Source organism: Aphelocoma coerulescens, chromosome 2 (assembly GCF_041296385.1).
Source record: "Aphelocoma coerulescens isolate FSJ_1873_10779 chromosome 2, UR_Acoe_1.0, whole genome shotgun sequence".
Lineage (NCBI taxonomy): Eukaryota > Metazoa > Chordata > Aves > Passeriformes > Corvidae > Aphelocoma > Aphelocoma coerulescens.
The window spans coordinates 57,262,267-57,283,517 of record NC_091015.1 but is presented as its reverse complement, the minus strand read 5'-3'; the positions used below and the strand labels follow the sequence as shown (position 1 = coordinate 57,283,517).

General features: G+C 39.4%; 1 protein-coding gene across 1 annotated transcript in view; it reads right to left on the bottom strand.

Moving 5' to 3' along the window:
* Positions 1–374: 374 nt before the first annotated feature.
* The window catches only part of DCLK3 (doublecortin like kinase 3), a 30,782-nt gene continuing 9,905 nt past the window's right edge, over positions 375–21,251 (bottom strand). Inside the window, exons 2-5 of the mRNA XM_069007654.1 lie at positions 15,906–17,794; positions 7,718–7,850; positions 6,648–6,815; positions 375–5,690 (exon numbers count right to left, since the gene is read on the bottom strand). Of these exons, the coding sequence (XP_068863755.1) occupies positions 5,494–5,690; positions 6,648–6,815; positions 7,718–7,850; positions 15,906–17,794 (2,387 nt within the window). The 3' untranslated portion in view covers positions 375–5,493. The remainder of the gene's footprint in view (positions 5,691–6,647; positions 6,816–7,717; positions 7,851–15,905; positions 17,795–21,251) is intronic.

Sequence of the window (21,251 nt, the reverse complement as noted above, 5' to 3'; positions counted from 1 at the left end):
GCTCGTCCTTGCCTGCTGATAGTCGCTTGCCAAGGGCTGTCTGCAGTGACGCCTGCCTGCCTCCGGGCTTGTCTCAGGCAGCGTCTCAGGATCGCATGCAACAGCAAAGAAAAACACGTCTGTAAGTATTCAAAGGACTGCAGCAGCAGAATGGGTTCTGCTACTCATAAATTAAGGTACACACAATACTTACTGAAATTGCAAACCTTTAGAAACAAGTATTTCCCAAATAGATACATTGATAGAAAAAAAAAACAAAAAACCAAAAACAACAACAACAACAAAACCACACAACAACAACAACAACCCACCAAACTCAAAGTACTTGCCACACAGTTGTTTCCCAATTCATTGGAAAGAACTGAAACATAACATTCACTGTATCATTTGCCTTTATTGGAGGTACAGGGGAAGGAATAACAATTTTTTCTGCTGAAGTCTACAATGTACTTTAATTTAGAAAATTACACCTTCAGCCTATTTACAAATAAACCATGTTGTAGAACGAACAGTGCCAATATACACTGTCAGCCCAGTTAAAGTGCCCATAATTCCTTTCAGGAGCAAGAATGTCAACAGTAAAGTATTACTGGTGGACTTAGAAAAGACAGAAAAATGCATGCCCAGAAACAAAAAGTATTTCCCTTACATTGCTTAAATTAAAAGAAATCTAGCTGACAGGAGAAATTATAGGAAAAATATTTCAGTGATACTAAAGTGTCTTTGGGAAGATCAGTTCATAAGCACAGCAGATGTACTATATTTTCAAGCAATCTGAATACTTCCTGAAATCTGGGTACTTGCAGAAAAGCAAGCAGTTGACTTCAGTAAGTTCACTTTAACAAGAGGACCAAAACCCAAGAGGCCTAAGCTCAGGGGATAACATCCCACTATCCCTCCATCACCCTACAGCCAAAAATTGCAGTAACAGAGATACAGGAAATCCACCTATAATGCCAGTCAGAAGCGAGGTGGCAGATTTGATGGTGTTTGAGTGCAACTATTCTACGCATCTGCTACACAAACTTAGATTAAGAAGGTCCCTGAATAAAAGAAGTTAAAGTGTCTGTGTCTCAGAGGAAACAGTCTCTGCTGTACTGCCAAGCTTCAATCACAAGTCTCCTGGGCACTCATTTTTAAACATTAGGTGACTAAATATAAGAGCAACGACCAAATTCCCACTGTTCATTTTCAGGCAGTTATGCACGGTGCAGTGTGAAACGCCAGTCTTTTGCACAGTTTCAGATGCCTAAATACTTCCAAAAATTTTTGCTCGTTCCCATTTCTAAGGCCAGAATTCCCTGAAGAAAAACATATTAATTTGTGCAGATTTCACTACACCTTTCAATAACGGGAGTCATCCAAGGGGATAAGAGGCCAGTGACAGTAGGCAGATGACAGGTGACAGAAAATATGTAGGCGAAGTCTAGGACCAATGAAATGTAATAGCATATGGGGAAAGTGAAGAAGTTGACCTCGGTGGCAAATGGAGGGGATATCCAGGGACCACTTTATCTTCAGTCAGTGGAAAGCACGCCACTAGAGAGAGTTACTACTTAGTTTGTCAGTCACAGGCAATCACTAAAAGCCTGGATTAAATGTTCTGAAACTCCAAACAAAGAAAGTTTATGATGCACAAAGCTAGTAACACTGGCTTCTAAGGATACTCAAAATGCTTCACAGTACTCTTTGGCTGACCTGGGGGAACAGCATTTCCTTACCAAAACCCCAACTATCCTTTAGTGGCCCCTTTTGTAACTATTGTAGTTGAAAGCCTTGACTGTGATTTTAAGTGTTGACCCTAAAATAACATAACATCATAATATTGAAAGGTTAAAAAAAACCAATTCTATCTATTAGGTACATGTTTCACTACAAAATGAAATATTGATGACTCAGTTCTATATGTTTGGATCTTTGTGCTTGCTTCAAGTCTGAGAAATATTACAGTTAGGGTATGAAAATATGCAAGTATGCTTAAAAGCTGCAACCAGCTAAAGAAGAGCCAAGTCAATGGTTAAAGATGATGGAGAACCTCTGGTTTCTAAAAGGAGAATATATTTTGAATAGCCAATACCAGATAGCAAAGAAATAACCCTGGAATAACTAGAACTTGATTAGGATCTCCAGTGTGAGTTAGGAATCAACCAACACCTTTTATGAGGCATAAAAGGATTCCTACTCAGCTGATTTGCTAAAGCTTGCAGCAAACAAACAGGTTCTTCCCTTCTATTACCTTAGACCCTATTGCCTTAGACCCAGGAAATCCTCTGGAAGTGGGACTTTCCTGTTGAGGTCTGCAATATTAATTAATACTTTGCACTTAGCTCTTGGGCAGGGGAGGGGTGTTTCTTGCTGATATTTTCACTCTCTCCATTGTTAGTATTTAAAGAGATAAGGACACTATCACTTGTTTTATTTTCAGTGGAATATAAAGTCATATGAGAGTCTAATTAACAAAGACTTAAGGAAGGGAAAGGAGGGATATTTCCTCTTCCCAAGAAATCAGCAAGAATTTTCTCTGAGCCTGTATTCTCCCCCAGCTTTGAGCTTTCTCAGACTTACTGTAGACAAAGGAACCAATCAGGAAATGAAAACATTAAGGGGAAGATGACTCCAAAACCCAAGGAGAGAGTATACATTAGAAAAAGCTCAGGAAACAAAGAACAGTGATAATCCTCAATCATGGAGTGTGAACATGGTTCATATATTAGAAACCATCTTAAAGAGCATAAAGATCAGGTCTGCATTGGAATGTCACACAGTGGGCAGACAAAAGCCTAAGAAAAGGCAGTAGGAGATGACAGAGGATTTTCACCATTTTTTGTCTGAGTCCTGCCTAACATTACTTTCAACATCAGCAAGCAGTGTTGAAGCTGAGCTCTCCAAAATCATATGGGTTTTCATTGCTACAAGTAACTTAAAGTTTGGGGACCTGGCCTCTTGAAGACAGCACAGAGGCAGAGCAAGAACACTGGAAGCAACAAGAGAAAAGAAGGAATAACAAAGTAGGAGAGAGAAAGAAAGAAGTAAAAACCCTGAGAAGCACCTGGAAGCTTTTTCAGCCTCCAGCCTGAAGGAGGAGGGCCTAATGCCACAGGTCTGTTAGCAACAGTGACAAACCAGAGCCTCAGCACTGCCACAGCAGCATCTGCACTTACAGGTGCCGTGCAGTGACTACCTGGCACAGTCCACATTTAGCCTGTCTGGAACACAGAGAACTTGAAAGAAAAACAAACTCATTGAAAAAATAATTACTTTTATAATCATTACAAGCAATTTCTCCATCTTCTGCACTATGAATAAGGCTGCAGACAGGTTCTTAGAGATGAAAAAGACAACTTGTAACACAACCTCCAAACTTTCAGATTCATTGCTCATTAAATACTTCTAGTCACTTCAGACTTTATTCCTAAACAACTATATTAAAAATAAGATAATTACAAAATATAATATTGCACATCAGAAGCCATTTTTCCACAGTTTCCTATTCAAAATATACTTAAATTAACAGAGGATACATTATTACTAGTACTCAAATACTATGTAATGCTTTTATAATATTAGGTTATATTAGTTTCCCTTAACTCAGGGAAGCACTTAAATCCATTTTTGTTTTCAGGAAAAGTCCTCCTGACTCAGAGACTCCAAAGCAGAAGTATGACATATCATAGAGATACTACTTGGGCATACAGTAAAGATTTGATTGGTTTGTTTCACCAATTCTTGAACTCCACAGCAAGTCTTATTCCAGTAAGTATTACAAATAAGCTAATTCAATTTAAAGTGCAATACTCCTTTAAGAGTAAAGGGATCTCTACTTTTATACATAACTCTTGCAGCAAAACAGTCACAAGATGAAACAGAAACATGATGACAGCACCCTACACTTTTTGGTTATTCAGCAAGTTCACACAAAATATTAGCACTCACCAAAAAATAATATTCTGGTTCATACAGTTGTGAAAATGTTCCACTGATTCTGAAATGCTTCTGACATTTCTCATTATGAAATACATAGGCAGAGCAGCAGCTCTCCAAGTATAAAATACCCTCCTTTATTTCTACAGGCTGTGTATTCAATGTTAACACCACTGATATTCCAACATCAATATTATTTGATAGCACATGGAACTCAAAGAATTATAAAATGGAAAACTCATGTGCTTTTTGAATTTAATTAGTTAACCAAAAATTCTGAGATTCAAAAGCTGTTCTAGGTCATGGCCCCTCTCTGGACTGTATTTTTTCCTCTCAGGATTTCTTTAAAACTGCATCCAATAAAAATATTAAAAACACATGCAATAGAGCATCTGACACTTCCCCTGGGAGACCTTTCCATAGCCAACAAGCTGTTTCTTCCCAAGTGGGATTTTAGTCTAATTTCATCCCGTTGCCTATTCTCATGCAAGCAAGGAGAAGAAGGCTACAGGGAGGACAAGATATGAAAAAAACCGAACCAAGCAAGCAAAACAATTGCTAAACTACACTGAAAAAGTGTAAAAAAGCAATTCAGCTGGGAAGTGTGTTGATGAAAGGGAAATGGTGAAGGCAAGTACTAACTTTGCTCACAGTTTCCCAGCTTTTTCTTCTCCATCAGCATAGAAAAGTCACAGATGCATATGGATGTCTCCAAGGGGTAAAAAACTCAATATGGAAAAATGCATGAGTTATCATTCCATAATTACAACTTTGGGAAAAGAAGCAAAGTGCCCTTAGAATCGCTTAACTTCCTGCTTCCCAGAATAGGAAGAAAACCTCTCTGAAAGTTGTTATTATTAGAATCTTGAAAAGATATCAGCCATATCTTCCCCCTTTTCAAGACAAATGAACCCATACTACACAGCACCATCACCGTGTAACATTGTCCCATCTATTATCCTGAGCAAGCAATGAAATATGTTGCCAAGGGAGACATCATAAAACATCAGATTTAATCAATAAGGGTTTGTATTCCCTCACAACTTAATAAATACAGTATCTGGCTGCTTATTTAATATATCCTACAGCTAAAGAATAGATGTATTTTTTATTCTTCCTTCTCTGTGGCCAGAAGGAATTAGTGAAAAGACAGTTTAAAGAATTAGTGCAGGATGTGTATGCAGACAGCTATTTTGAAAACATTACAAACACAAAACTCCTCGAAGATACCATACAAAAATGATGAGAGAAGACTCACCACTAGTGTCAGTTACAGAAGCAAACATTTGTCATCTTAAACAGATGTAAAAGCCCAAATCAGTACTTAAAGAAAAATAATAGACACCCTCCAGAATTTATCTAGTCCCCACTGCTTTCAACAGAGAGACTTCCAAGTAACATCAGAGGAGGTGGATGTGAATTTGATCTTTGTCCTTCAGAATCTCAGAATCAAAAAAAGAGGCATGGCAATAGCCACCAACAGCTACACATTAAATTCCCAATTAATTTAGAAAAGAAAACATAAATGATTTATTAATCAATAAAAAGAAGACAAAATGAGCTTGAAAGATTTCATGTGTCCCCATCAGCAACTTCCTTTCGGCGCTGGGCCCGGAAATGGCGCTCAATATTTATTGTCACTTCCCTCTGCAAATTCCTGCTGTTGGTTTTCCCAGCTGTTCTGATCCAGGGGTGCTGAAGTACTTGCCGTGCTGTGTAGCGCTTCTGGGGATCCACTATCAACAGCCTGGTGATGAGGTCTTTTGCTGCTATTAGGAAAGAAAGCAAAGGAGAGAGGGGTGAAGCACAGTGGTGTGATGATCCTGTGCAACATGCTCTAGGATGACCCTGCTCGAGCAGGGTGTTTGAAACACATGACACCCACCACGGTCATTTCCAGCCTTACCCATTCTGTGATGGCGACAGTTATACCCACAAAAAAGTCCTCATTTTTTTCATTAGCTTTACCATGACTTCTGTGACTATCCCCAGGAGCTATTCTAACAACTGGAGTTAGAATTAGTGACAGGAGATATTAAATCTCTGTGACTGATGTCATTCTCCCCTTCAGAAAGACGAGAAAGTGAGGGTAATTTAATCTCAAAAGCATGCTGAAGGCATCAGGCTAAGTGTTCACATTCACAGGAATGAGCACTGGGTATCTCATTCCTTTAAGGAACATAAATGTTGTAAAATGCTGTGGAATGTGTTCTTTAAAAGATTGTACACAGCGTGTAAAAGAACTTTAGGTTTTCTGATTTTAAAGAGTGCACAAAAGACACTGTACTAGCCTGTAAGAAGTACAAAACTACTACGTGCAGACCCCATTGTTGTCAATAGGAAATCCACACTGTGTTCTACAAGGCAAGGATTTCATTCTCAGTTTTTCAGATTTTTGATAACATCTTTAAAATCTAACATAACCCTTGAGATTATTTTGGCACCTTTTTCTGCAGAAACATATAAACAAGATGAGGAAAATCCTTGCTTTTGCCTAGAAAGGGAGGAATCAAGGACTCCATGAAAGCATTCAGAACTAATATGCAGAAACACAGCCATCGATATTACCAGAGGACTAAATTTACATTTAAAGCACAGATTCACACAAGAGAGACCTGTAAAACACCCCAAGTTGATCAAGCTCACTCCCCTGAAAAAAAAAAAATTTGCCACTTCAGGGGAGAAGACTGCCACTTCTCAGATCTGCTACAAATGCAGAATCTTACCTGCAGAAATATTGTCCCAGTAAGGGGATAGGAACTCGTAGTGACCCAGCTGTATGATCTGAAACAGCTCCTCTTGATCACGGTCCTGACTGCGAAAAGGGGGAAAACCGCAGAGCAGGATGTAAAGGATCACACCAGCTGCCCACATGTCTACTTCGAGTCCATAGCCTAAGGAAGAAGGGACAAACCGTTAAGTCTTGCTTTAGAAAGAAAACTCACAGCTGCAAGGGAACTGCTTCTTGGAAATAGAATGAAAAAGAAACACAGGATCTCTGCTCAGAAAGATGAGGTCAGAAAAAGAATAAGTGGCTGGTACACCATGCTTACAAGCTGCCCATTATTAGCTACAGCTCTCACAGAGTCTGTCTTTTCCACAACATGTTTCACAAACACTGTCTCACAAGGCCAGTGTCAACTGGAGACTAATTGAGAAAACACAGCACATATTTCCAAAATAGTCATCCTCAGATTCCCTTCAAGAAAGAGCTAAGACTGCCAAGTTTCCATTGAAATTGGATATAACTAGAGATGTGCAACCCAGCTCCGCAGAACAAAAACCAGAAATAGATTTGCTTGAGTCACCAACAAAACTGACTTCTTTCCAGGTCTGAATCCTTTTGGAGATGAAATCTTCAAAATTCCTTGTAATGAAAAACATGTTTTGGATAGTTACATAAATTTAACATACATGTTCACAATGATTTTGCAGCATCAGGGGCTTTGGAAAGTTGTTTGGATTACAGTAATGAAATGGGGCTGGCTACTCTTAGGTTGCAACAGGAACTTTTGGTCATTTCCCCACTTTAGCAATTATTATCTATGATATTTTATGGCTCATCTGCTTAGAAGTCAGTGGTATATTAGCACAGACACTAATAGTGCAAGTATAACTGATGTCATGCTTGTGTTTGTTAGACACTAACAGGTTTGCTTTCCCAAATTACAGTGCTAGCCAACCTCTTACCCTGAAAAGATGTATCAGTAGGTTGAAACATTCTGGACTATTTCCATTATTAGAAAGTCCAGCGTAATTGTAAGATTTATGACAAATTATAAAGATATACACTCACCCTTCTCAGCAAGTATTTCAGGAGCAACGTACGTTGGTGTTCCGCAGACAGTAAATATGGGTTTTGTAACCTGCTTTGCAAGGCCGAAATCTGCCAGTTTCAGTGTAGTAGATTTATCTGCATTGTGCTGAACCTATACCCAAACAAACAAAAAAAATATATATTTACATGTATGTTTAATCCAGATGCATTTTAAAACAGCAAAATATAAAGGAAGCAGAAAATTAAACAGAAGGGAATTCTAATAATAGTACTAATAATGGAAACAGTCTTCAGAATATGGCTCTTCTCCCCCATATACTAAGAGGGTCTATTTAAGAGGATAAGCAATTATGGAAAAAAGAAAACTTTGCTCTACAAACTCTGGCACACTGCAATTTCCAAGAAATTAATAGAAGGAACACAAAAAATAGCCAAGTGTCAATTAAATATTATTATTTCCTCTTGAGAAAATAAACGGTTCTTTTTCCCTAGGAAAGCAAAGAAGAATGCTGTGGACATCTTTATGCTTAAATGTAAAGGGCCCAGGTAAACTACTGATTTTATAGTTGTGTTTTAGCCCCAGACAGCAACCAAATACCACATAATTGCTCAGTCACTCATCCCCCTTCTGCCCAAAGCGGGATGGGAAGGAGTATCCAAAAAACCTTGGGTTGAAATAAGAACAATTTAATAAATGAAATGGAAGTATAATAATAACAATGGTAGGAATGGTAACAACTGTAATGAGAAGGGGGGCGGGGGGAGAGCAAGAGAAAGAGAGAGGAATAAAACCCAAGTAAAACAAGCACTGCACAATACAACTGTTCAGCCCAGCCCATCCCCCAGCAGAGACCAGCAACTCCTGGCCAACTATCCTCAGTTTATTTACTGAGCATAATGTGCCATGCCATGAAATATGCTTTTGGGTCAGCTGCCCTGGCCCTGCTCCCTCCCAGCATTCGATACACCTGCTACCTGGCAGAGCATGGGGCACTGACAACTCCTTCACTTAGGGTAAGCAGTGCTCAGCAACAACCAAAACATCAGTGTGTTATCAATGTTATTCTCATACTAAATCCAAAGTACAGCACTGTACCAGCTACAAAGAAGAAAAAATAAATCTATCCCAGCTAAAACCAAGACACATGAAAAGTGTATCTCCATCATACTGGTCTAACAACAAAAAACAAACCAACAAAAGCTTTACATTCTTTCCAAATTACTCTGTTACTCTACCTGCTGCTCTGAAACTAGATTAGTAATGGTCACCACACAGCAAGAGCTGAAGAAATAGGTCCATGCATACTGACCTCCTAATTGGGCCTTTTCAGCAGTTCTCATCTCCTACATCCACCTGGCAAGTAGTCAAAACACTTTTTCCAATTCTAATTTTGTATGCACGGGTCTTTAGCATTACTTTATAATGCAGCTAATGAAGGGTTATTTTAAGAAATGAAATATGTTAATGACATAGCCAGTGGGATAGAGCGCACCCTCAGCAAGCTGGCAGACAACACCAGGCTGAGTGATGAGTCTGAAGGATGGAATTGTCATCCAGAGGTTGAGCCTCATGAGGTTCAACAAGGACAAGTGCAGGTCCTACACCTGAGCTGGGGCAATCCCTGGTATCAGTATGGACTTGGTTATGGATTGAGAGCAGCCCTGCGGAAAGGGATTTGAAGGTGCTGGTGGATGAAAAACTGGGATGAGCTGCCAATGTACAGCTGCAGTCCAGAAGGCCAACCATATCCAAAATAATGTGGTTAGCAAAGCAGGGGAGGGGATTTTGCCCCTCTGCTCTGCTCTGGTGAGACCCCACCTGCAGTGCTGCATCCAGCTCTGGGATCCCAGCACAGGAAGGACATGGACCTGGTGGAGTGAGTCCAGAGGAGGGCCCCGAAAGAGGGATGGAGCACCTCTCCTGTGAGGAAAGGCTGCGGGAGTTGGGGTTGTTAAGCCTGAAAAAAAGAAGGTTCCAGACAGACCTCATTGTGGCCTTTCAATAATTAAAGTAAGATGGGGACAGGCTTTTTAGTAGGGCCTTCAGCAACAGGGTAAGGGACAATAACTTTAAACTGAAGGACAGTAGATTCAGACTAGATACTAGGAAGAAATGTTTTATGGAGGGTAGTGAAACACCAGAACAGGCTGCCCAGAGAGGTGGTAGATACTCAATGCCTGGGAACATTCAAAGTCAGGTTGGACAGGGCCCTGAGCACCCTGATCTAGTTGAGATGTCCCTGGTCATTGCAAGGGTTTGAGCTAGATGACCTTTAAAGGTCCCTTCTAACCCAAACCATTCTATGATTCTATATTCAAAGGCCAAGTCATAAACAATGCAGTAGTATAATTTTAAAAATCAGTATGTTTTATACTAGTGACTGACACTTAAATATTCTTTGAGCGGTAAAAAATGTCATTAATTTCCTTTAAATGAAAACCTGTTTGTCTCTGGAACTATGGGGAACGGATCAGCAGCTAAAATGTCTACAAAAAAGCCAAGGAAACCCGCACTTGGTTTTGAATGGACAAACTGGAATATAATGTGACAGGTATACTCCATGCTTTAACACTTCATACTTTGCCATCAGACACCACTGAAAGAAGAAAGCCAAAAATTCTGGATGGTCTCTATCACCTGATAACTAAGGACACAGAAGGGATGAAATTTGCTCTCGTACATTACAGTTGACTAGTCTCCATTTATCATCTTTATAGAAACTGTAAATACTCATCCAATTTTGATTAAGCAAAATGAGCTTGGACTTTTTGGTAGAATTTTATTTCTTTTTAAGAAAAAAAGATATGACAATACAAAATAATTCAGTATAGCTTACTAATCCCTTTTTACCTTTTTTATAAAAAATTCACAATACAAAACTGGCAGGAGTGACCGATGTCCCAGAACATGGCCATTCAGAAGGATCTCAAAAGACTTGAGAGACAAGCAGGACAGAACCTTTTGATATTCAACAAAAGCAAGTGCAGGGTCTAGAACCTGGGCAGGAATAACCCAGGCACCAGTACAGACTGGGGACTGACCTGCTGGAAAGCAGCTCTGCAAAGAAGGAGCTGGGGGCCCCAGGGGACAACAAGTTGTCCATGAACCAGCAGTGGCTTTGTGCACTCTTCTAGTTTTGATTAAGCAAAACATTTTGGGGTTTTTTTTTTTGCTGCTCTTCCATGAAAAAATATTTCTCAGTGTGAAACCAAAAATAAAGTTTACTACAACCATGCAGTCAAAACTTCTGCAAGAAGAAGCTAAAATGCCACAGCCATTTTCTCTATTATATTAGGCAACTATGTGACAATCTTCTGCCATCATGCACTGTGGACACAAACTGAAGAAAATGGCAAAAAAAAATTACAAAGGTAACACTTGCTTTCTAGAACAACATCTATCTATAGAATTTATATTCTAATAGGGGTAATAGTGGTAAGGTGTTAAAAAAATTCACAATTGAAATGCTCAATTTTATATCCAATATGAAAATATGAGCATGAATTTATTTTCCTATTCTATATATATATTTTTTTTTAATTATATAACAAAAGGATGTCATATGGAATTTCAACTACCCTGCATACTACTGTACTAAGACAATACTAAAACGTTCATATACATTTTTAGAAGACAGCAGGGTGGTGGGAAGGGTGGAGAACACATTGGTCTTAATTCCAGTCCCAAAATCTTCAGGAGACTGTTGTACTTTTGTACTTTTTCTTTTCCGATGCCAGACTCCTAATCTCCCAATACAGCACAAGGTGGCAACACTGCACCATCTGTTCTTTCAGGACAAAACCACCGAGCTTTCATTTTACTTAACAACAGAGCAGGTAGGAACAGCAGGCACGGTGGGTATATTTTCACAGCTTTGTGACAATCTCTTCAGAGACAGCATGTAACCTGTCAGCAAGCCTGAAAACCTCAGCCCAGAACTTCTCAGCAGCTTCACTAATGCTTTTGCTCAGAACAACTCAGAGTCAGTCCAGAGCATTCCCTTCATCCCCTTCCTACCCTCCTGTTTACCTTTCCATCACCTGGCATCACCTTGAGCATGCAAATATGCTTCACTGTAGAAACAAAAGCTTCAAGTTATTTTCAATCGTTCCTCGGGCCAGACTACTTCCTCACAGCAGTATTACAGAAATGTACAACCTGCTCGAGAGAAATCTAACCTCTGACATCTACAGCATGTATTCCATGCAGTGGTGAGAACAAAGCAAAAATAGTGCTGCCTGCCTATAGACTTCATCGAGGTAAGAAAGACCAGTATTCAATACACTTTCTACAGACAGCAAATTTAGGCAATACAAATACTTATGTCCTTCAACTGCACACCAGCATCTGGTGGTCTTGGACTAAAGGTAGTCAACTGCTCACTATCTTCTCAAATACAGATGATTAGAATATTGTCTGAGGATTTCTAGCTATCCCAGCCATACAACCAGAAGATTACAATATAAGGCCAAATTCATCTTCAAAGAAAGGAAAAAAATAATCTTTCACCTTCTCTCCTGTCCGTGGATGACTCCCAGTACTTAATGCTCGTTTGATTTCATATCTTTTCATATCTACGTTGTTAAATCCATCAGTGTGTTTAGGATGATGATTTACAACATTAGTATTTCTCTGTATGCACATGCATATGGTAGCACAGATTCTTCTTATGGACATCATGAAAGCCAGTTAGCCCATGTGACATTTTGTACACTGGAAACAGACAGAGCTTAAGAAAACCTACTGCTTACACATTTGAGTTTCAGACATCCCTTGCTGCTAGCTAGAAGAATCTCTGTGAAAAAGCTTACAGAGAATTCCCTGTGTAGGTTTATCATACTGAAAGTTATGACAGGTAAGTGGTTAAACTGGAGTTTGCCTCACATGAACTCGGAAAACTGGCAATGTTTTGTATATATGTAAATAGTGTTGGAAAATGGACAGTGCTTTGTATACATAAGTAGTGTCACAAAGTTCAAGGGCAGAAAAGCTATACTTGAAGTTCTCATATATACATGAAAACTTGAGAGACAGAAAAAGGGACAGGGGGGTAATCTCAAATGCATAAAAAGCTATAACCTTTATGAAGTTGAGTGTTAAACAATTATCACATTAGCATGTGAGGGAAATGTACAGAAGGTGAGTACACAACCACAAATACAGCCCCCTTCCTTCCCCCTAAAAAGGGGCGACTTTGTCTCTTTTACAGCTATAACCTGGAAAAACATCACCACACTTTGGGCATTAATTTCTCACTGAAAAGTGAAGAAATGACAGCAGCTGTAGAATTAAACTGTCCCTTTCCTAAAAACCTTGCGAGCAAATCCTGCTCCACGAGATAGCATGAAAGAAGTGACTGTCTTCATTTGTGAGACCAAACACACCACATTGCCCATCCTTGGCAGCAAAGGTTTTCTTGCTGAACACCTAGTCCTAAATGAGGTGATTCTGTTAGCAGATGGGAGGCAGTCGTAGCAGCTGTCTTCACACCAGCTGTCAAACAGATTTTGTTTTTGTAGCGCAAGTCACCACCCTTCTGCCTCGCAGCTATGCTGCAAGGAGCCTGATCAATGTGGGCAGACACAGTAGTGAAAGAGGGAGGGGAAAAAGCAGAAAAGATTATGGTGGCCTGGTACAGAAGTTTATAACTAGAGGACAGTTCCATAAGAGAAACTGAAGTGCAGTGAACTAATAATTAAACCAGGTTTCCAACTTTCTCCTGTGTCAATAATTTTACAATTTACTAGACATCAAAGCATATTTCTACCTTTTCTTCTGTGGGGACAGAAACTGTTTTCCTTCTTTCCCCAATTGCTTATTGTCATGAAACTTACGGAAGTATTTTTTCCCAGATTGCTACTTCTCTGTCATCTCTTATGACAATTAGCCAATATAACTCGTTAGGAACAGGGTTAGATTCTGACTGACACAAAGCAAGTTTAGAGTAGACATACACATTTCCTTAGTAAAATAGACCAAGGATCCTTTCCCTTCCATTTCCCATTTGCTTGAAGTAGATTAAGAAATTACAAGGTTCACCTAACCAAAAGAAGACCCAAAGTAGGACAAACAAGTCAACAGCCTAAAAGTACATATCTGTATTTTGACCTCTGTGTACAAAGTCTAGGTAGAACAATTCAGATTTAAACATCCTCAGTATAACAAGAGGTATCCCACAGAGACATCTCTGCAGGATGCTAGAACTTGAAGCACTGTGCTTCATCTCCCACCAGCTGCAGATGAACCCAAAAAATTTGCTTCAATACTGTTTGTTGCTGTTCAGCACTGGCGGATGGTAAGATTAGTGGCAGCTCTCCTTCCTACTTTGCTGCTCCAGCCACTCTAAAGAGACAGAGGCAGCACACTAAAAAGCAAGAAAACCCAGAATCTTGCTCAAATGGCCTGTATTTGTAGGAATACCTATTAGATAGCAGGTGACCTATCCAATACTACCAAGAGCTTATAAACTCATTTGCATGGTTGAATAGATTTGCTTTTCAAAAGGATGCTTTGTGTACACGGTATCTAATACAGGTGTGCACAGAAAATCAACAGCAAGGTGAAACTAGAACAGGTAAAATTTTATTTCCCATAGTGTTTAGGTAACACTGTTCTTGTATGACAAAATACCTACAGTCTGGGAGCTGCTCTGTCCTTGAAAAATGCATTCTGACTTTCAGAATGGGCAACATGATAATTTCAGTGCTACACAACACTGCCACTGCCCAGCATTCTTTGTTTTGCTGTTCTGTGAAATAAATGTGAAAACAACCAGAACAGACATTTATCTTGCCCTTGTTTGCTTATCTACATCACTGGGATGATTATGTATTATAGAGGGAAATGAAGCATCAGATCTCAGGTGTTTCACATGCACTAGCTTATTTTCAGCAAATGAGAAGGAGGAGGACCTGGTTCATAATGGAAAATCAGCTTCCGGAAAAAGCCATGCAGTTTTAACTGAAGTTTTGTTAAAACTTTGTGCAAATGAAGCACAAAGGCAGGGCCTACAAGCCCACTTCTTCCTGCAAACCAGCCAGTTGCATTCACTGCATTCACAGTTGCATTCATTCTTTTGTTTACACAGAGATCGCATACCAAAGACTTTCACGAAACTAAGCAAGATTCATAGCAGGACCTAGCATAGCTGCTATTGCTTAGTTAAAAGGTTTGGGATAAACCGTTCCAGCCCAGCCTTGTCCAACCTCTGCATTGTCCTCGAGGCTACACTGCTGCTTTTCTCCAGAAATTCAAACTGATCTCTGTGCAAAATTAATTCTCTTAAAAGCACTGAATGGCCCACAGGACTAAATAATCTATTACTTGGTTTGGCTAACCATGATCTTCCACAAAAGGTGATCAAATCAAATTTGTTAGAGACTGGCAAATACTTGCTATTTATCTGTTTTTCAGGAAATTTGGAACCCTAATACAAGAGAGTAACACACACTTAGCTAATAACTTAGGGAGAGTTGTTTACTGTTACAGTTCTACAATGGGTATCTTGTGGAGTGTCAATACTACAAACATTTCTATGCATATTCACACATGTGAGTAACTCTATTGACTTCAGTGCTGCATGCAAAGAATGCAGCCTCAGAAATGTGATGGAAACAAGAATTTGTCTCTTTGGCATGAAGTTATGATCTGAGCTGACTTTAATGCTGTATTCACCAAAACATTTCACTGTCAGATTATTTCAATCAACTGCATAATAATTCTGCTTCTAAGAAAATAAATTGTCACAAGATAGAAATCACTATACTAGAGGACTAGCACAGCAGTCTGCAAGACATGCAAATGCAGTGGACAAAAAGCCCAACAAATAAATAAGATAAATCAGCAATTTTAATAAATTTCAGTCTGTAAGGAAGATGCTTTTTGATTTATCATTGGACACCTAAAAGTCAGATGCTAAGTAACAGGTCTGATTTCTGAAAAATACAAATGCTTGCTACCCCTGAAAGTCTGATAATTTTTACTTGAATACCTTTCTGCAACCACTGCTATCTGCAATGCACAGCAGATCTATGTAAAGCAAACTGCAACTGTAATTTCACTTCAAAATTGTATCCATTTTTCCAAACAGTCCTGCCACAGCACATTATTTCTGCATGGGATTTGCTTAAAACAATTCAAAAAACCATAATTGAAATGAAAATAAATTCAATTCCTGTACATATGCAAATGTTAGACAATACTTACCAAAAGATTCTCTGGTTTTAGGTCCCTGTGGACAATGTTCTTGCTGTGAATATAAACCAGTGCTTCACACAGGTCAGTGATCATGACAGCAGCATCATGCTCCGTGAACTTCACACTTTCTATGATTGCATCAAATAAGTCTCCTCCTGGGACATACTCCAGGATTAGGTAGATCTCAGCTTCTGTCTCATACACCTCAATTAAGCTTACTATATTGGGATGAGAGAGACTCCGAATAATCAGAATTTCACTTTCCATCATGTCCTCCTTCCCCTTCAGTTTGGATTTATCAACAATTTTCATAGCATAGATCTGATTGGAATCACAGTGGCGACATTCCTTCACCACTGCAAAGTTCCCATCCCCAATAGTTCTGCCAATCTCATAGTGTTTTTCCACATCAGTTCTGCTTTTAATGGCATACCTCCGGTTTGTGCTTTCCAATCCCTGAGCTTTGTTGTCTTCTTTATTCACTCTGCGCTCCCCTGTTTTTTCTCGTCGAGTCATGTCGCTCTCTCTACATGTGACATTCCCCTCTCTTCTGACAGCTTCCTCTTTACACCTTTGTCCCTCTCTGCCCTCCCTATGTGTTTTAGACATTTTCTCAGCATCCCTCAGAGTGTCTTTCTTTAGCCAACCGCTTTGGTTCATTACACAGCTACTTCCATTATCTTCCTTCACTTCATGAGATAGCTGGAGCCCTTCTACAGCATTCTTCCTGATTTTTACTACTTCCTTCCCATGGTTTTCATGCTTCTCCACATCCCTTTCTTTCTCAATGCTCCTTTTTTGCTTCTCCAGCCCTTCATTAACAATCCTGTGTAGCGGCTTCCACATCCTCCTACTGCCATTATCTTTCCAGCCAACTTCCTCACCCTCCAGACAGGTTTCAGAAGATTTTCGGCAGTTCCTGACTTTTGCATTTCTTTCTACATGGTACCTCTGACATGCACCTGCGTTCAAGTCTCTGTTCTCAAATGAGGCCTCAGCCTGCCTTTCCCTCTGTAACTTTTCTCTGGCCTGCCTTTCCTGTTCGCACTTCTCACACCTCAGCACCTCCTCCGAACTCTCCTCTAAGCCTTCCTCAGAACTCCTCTCATGGTTAAGGTATCTTTCACTTTCTCGTGTTTTTCTAGAAGGCTTCACTCCAGGCTCACCACTCCAGCTCTCTCTAGTCCACTTTTTTTTGGTTCTCATTTTTTCCTCTTGCTTTGTCTTGGCTTGACTTTTTCCTTCGTGTCCAGCTACCAGCTGGGAAGACAAGCCATCGCTGCAGTTCTTGGTCATTTCTGTCTCATCAAAGCCACTGTCTACTTTCGAGGCCTTGTCATACAGCCTGCTCTTCAGTTTTTGGGACTGCTCCTCATTCTGCTGAATGGCAGCACTGCAAGCATAAGGATTTTCAGGATAAAGTTCTTGTAATACCACTTCCAGATCCTTCACAGTGAGGGGCTCCCTTCCCATAGCTATGAACGCATCACCTTCCCTGAAGAACTCAGAAACACTTCGGATTTCTCTGCCTCTCAGATTGTACAGCTTTCTCACACGGTCATTCTTCCAACGAGGAAATCCCAGAGCTTCTGAAATGTCAGCCATCAGCTGCTCAAAGGTCTGGACTGATCTCCTGTTGAGAAGCAAGGTTATCCTCCTGAGCGTGCGGCCGCCAGGTTTCACCACTGTAATTATCCTTGGCTTCACAGGACTGTGCTCTGAATGTATCGTGTGAAAACCATTGCGGGGACTGAAAAATGAGGACCTGTGGCTGCTTTCATCCAAACACGGTTTCCCATAGTTTCCACGACCAGCAGGAGGACAAGTCCCATGTAGTTTCCTCTCTTTTACTTTTGAGCCTGCATCGTGTGGTGAATGGTCCAACAAGCCTTGGCGTCCTAAGGCAAACAAAAAGCAGGCATATCAATTATTTTGCATCATCAGACCTTTTGCAGCAATAGTTTTCTATATGTCAGTGCATGTAACTTCAGGGTAGGTGACTTCAAGGCTCATAAAGAACTTTTAACTACCACTAAGGAGTATCTCCACATAGTTGCAACTACAAACATTGCCAAGTTTGTGAGAAAATTTAAATTAATTTTGTGACAGGGGAATGTCATTAAAAAAATAATAATATTGAACAAAAACAGATCTTTTTTCTAAACCCTCCTATCTTTCAGAAATCCTCAAAGAATAGCAGAATTGCATCCAGATTGTTTAGCATTCTCTTATTAATATATCTCCCATAAACTCACTCAATTCTTTTCTGAACCCAATTGCAATTTTGGCCTCTATAAACCCCATGGCAACAAGTTCCACAATTACACTGCATGAAGTAAAATAAACTAATTACTTGTGCTTTAAAATTACTACCAGATGGCACTCTGTGTGCAACCTTACATTTTTATAAATAATTATCTCTTTTTCATTTTCCCTGGACCTTCTATAACAAATTAAATAAATGAAATTCTTTTTAAAACACATTACTTTTGCTATAATTTTTACAACAATTTTATAGGTCATCTAATAGTAATGTAACTTAATTTTTTGTCTTAAAGAAAGGCCATCTTAGTTTTGTTTGATAATTGCAGTCATGGTTTTCAATACTTTGGTTTGACTTTTTTATTCTAAAAATTATGTAAAATCGCACAAGGTTCTGAGTATTCTCTGGAGACATTGACTCTTAGAACATCATCAAAGAAAATGGCACCATTTGTTAAGTGTAATTGCAAAAAGGAAAAACAGAAACATAACATATGGTTATGGACAAACCAAGCTCTAACATAATGTCTATCAACAATAAGCTAAGAACAAAAACTTCCCCTAAAAGTATTCTGAGCTGTTGTACTTGCTAGGATTAAAACCTGCTTACAATGCATTTATTTTCAGCTCAAGAAGTAAACTTTCAGAAGGAGATCACACGGTGTTTCCAACTCCATTTAATAGACTTGCTCTTCAGTTGGGAACAAACCTTCAATATATATGAACTAACAGTACCAAGGCAAAAGAAAACAGCCAAAATGGTTACTGAACCATTACAATGAAATTTCTGTACACCAATGGCTCATCTCCCAGAGAATCATGTCCATTTTCATACATTACTGTGATTGCACAGTTACAGTGCAGTGGGCAAATCCTCAAAAGAAAATCTGCACGTATCAGCATTTCTCTTGGTGTTAGGCTCAAGCCTACTACATTTTGGGTTTCAAGTGCAAGAAAAGCCATTTTCAGTATTTCATGCTATGTATTTTTATTTGCCCTTTCCATCAAGGCATAATAGAGTGAAGAAGAGATATGCCTCCTCGCCTAGAACAACAAACAAAAGGGAAAACTGCAGAAGTGCTGCAGCAGAGCATTCACTTGCCCTGCCTCAAAAAATACCCAGTAGGCCAGGGCTTGAGTGTGGAAAGCACATGAGGAGACACTGCTATAGAATCCACTCTGCTGTTGGCTCTGCTTGATGCAGGATGATGGACGCTCCTTAGCTGCAATACTCTCACCAGCTAAGCGCTGTGTGCCCCCCGGCATGTCCCTTAACTCTTGGCTTCATTTTCTTCCCCTGCCAAATGAGATAGATGCTTCTTCTCCAAACAAATATTACAAAGAAGCCCAGCTGCCAGCATGCTGATTGAAGACGTAAGCATTATATAAGAGCTACGTGTGACTAATGCTTGGTGGTTGTACAAGTTATTTCTGTCTTCATTCTGCTTTTTAAGGATGATCTCTTGTTATCAAAAGATGACTACATACGTGCTAGTGATTTTTCAACAATCATGTGTTTACATTCCACCCAGAATAAAGCTTGCTGTGAATGGAGGCAAAAAAAAAAAAAAAAATCAGCTGTAATAACAGTTCTCTGAAATCTAAATCAACTTCACAACATCTTAGTTACCAGGAACCAATGAAGCTCTGAATTTAATCAGCATTTCCAGGTTCTTGCGTACCCACTGTCATCAAAGCTTTATCTTGCTTATGGGAATTGTGAGTGACATTTTTACTGCTTATAATCTTGGTACAACATAAAAACAATGGTGCACTAATAATGACTTTTCCCACAGATTATGTTCCTCCCAGTCATGCTGCTATTATACCTTTCTATAAACCACTGATTTTAAGTGCTTGGTTGTACTGTTGATTGTTTCAATTACCCAGGCATCAATTATGTTTCCTTTCTTCACTAAATTGGCTAAGCCTTAAAGAGAAGCCAAGTTTATTTTTTAATTCTGTAACTAATGGAATAAGAGCAGTTTTATGTCATTATAAAGAACAATACAGGAATGTTTTGTTCTTTTTAAACTGACTTGATTCCTAGCCAAAAGCACTTTGACAAAAGCCACAAGTTGATATCTAACAATGTTCAGAATAAGAGTAGAATTGCAGTATGCAACATGCATATTTTTCTATGATGAGAAAGAAAATAACTGCTTAAATCAATGCATGAAAGAATCTTCTAATATTTTCCAAGAAAAGGGGAAGTGTCAAATTTTGTCAAAGTGGTGGTCACAATGACTGTATATTACATACAATTAAAAATTCACTTCAGTTGCCTGTTACAACTATTTCAGTCATAATTTCTGTTGTTTTCCAGTTATGCTATATTTAACTGATACACAAGAAGCAAGCCTCAATCTGTCAGGAAACTGCACATGCTTAAAGCAGTAACAAGCATTTCTAGAAAGCCTTCAAAGGTCACAAGCATACCCAAATCCTATAGCTACAATTTATATTGCTTCAAAATCTTGTTTCCATATTTATATACAAGTGGGAGAAGGAGGAAGAGGGAGGTGGTATGAGAAACACACTTCAATGAGTTCAAGTACTGGCAAATTATACATCTGAGAATAAAGTGTGCTTTTTCTTTTGCTGTCCTCCTGAGAGCTAATGATTATTAAATATAAATATTTCTTAGAAATGTTAAGATGGGTTGATGAATGTGTCTGGTTTTATCTGTATACACATCTATCCACATATGCTGGTGTATTACGGATTATCAATGGTGCAGCATGGCCAAGGAGGATGCTGAGGCTGCTACTGTGGACAGGCAGGGGTGAGGCAACACAGCTGGTCAAGGGCACCTTGCACACCACCTAAACTGTGCACATGGGCACAGGAAAACAAAAACTGGAACCCGTGGAGCAATACAGAGATCCACATCATGAAGTCTTGATGGTCTTGTAGGGCAAATGCTCACACCAAGTCCCTAGAGGAGCATGGAGGATGGAACTAATTGGGATTTAGGGGCTCAAACAGCTAGCAGAAACAAGAAATTCAGCACCTATGACCAAAGCACAGGTGCTCCCTAGGGAGAAAATGTGGTCCCCCACAGGGAGCACAGCTTCTGTGGTTAATTTTTTA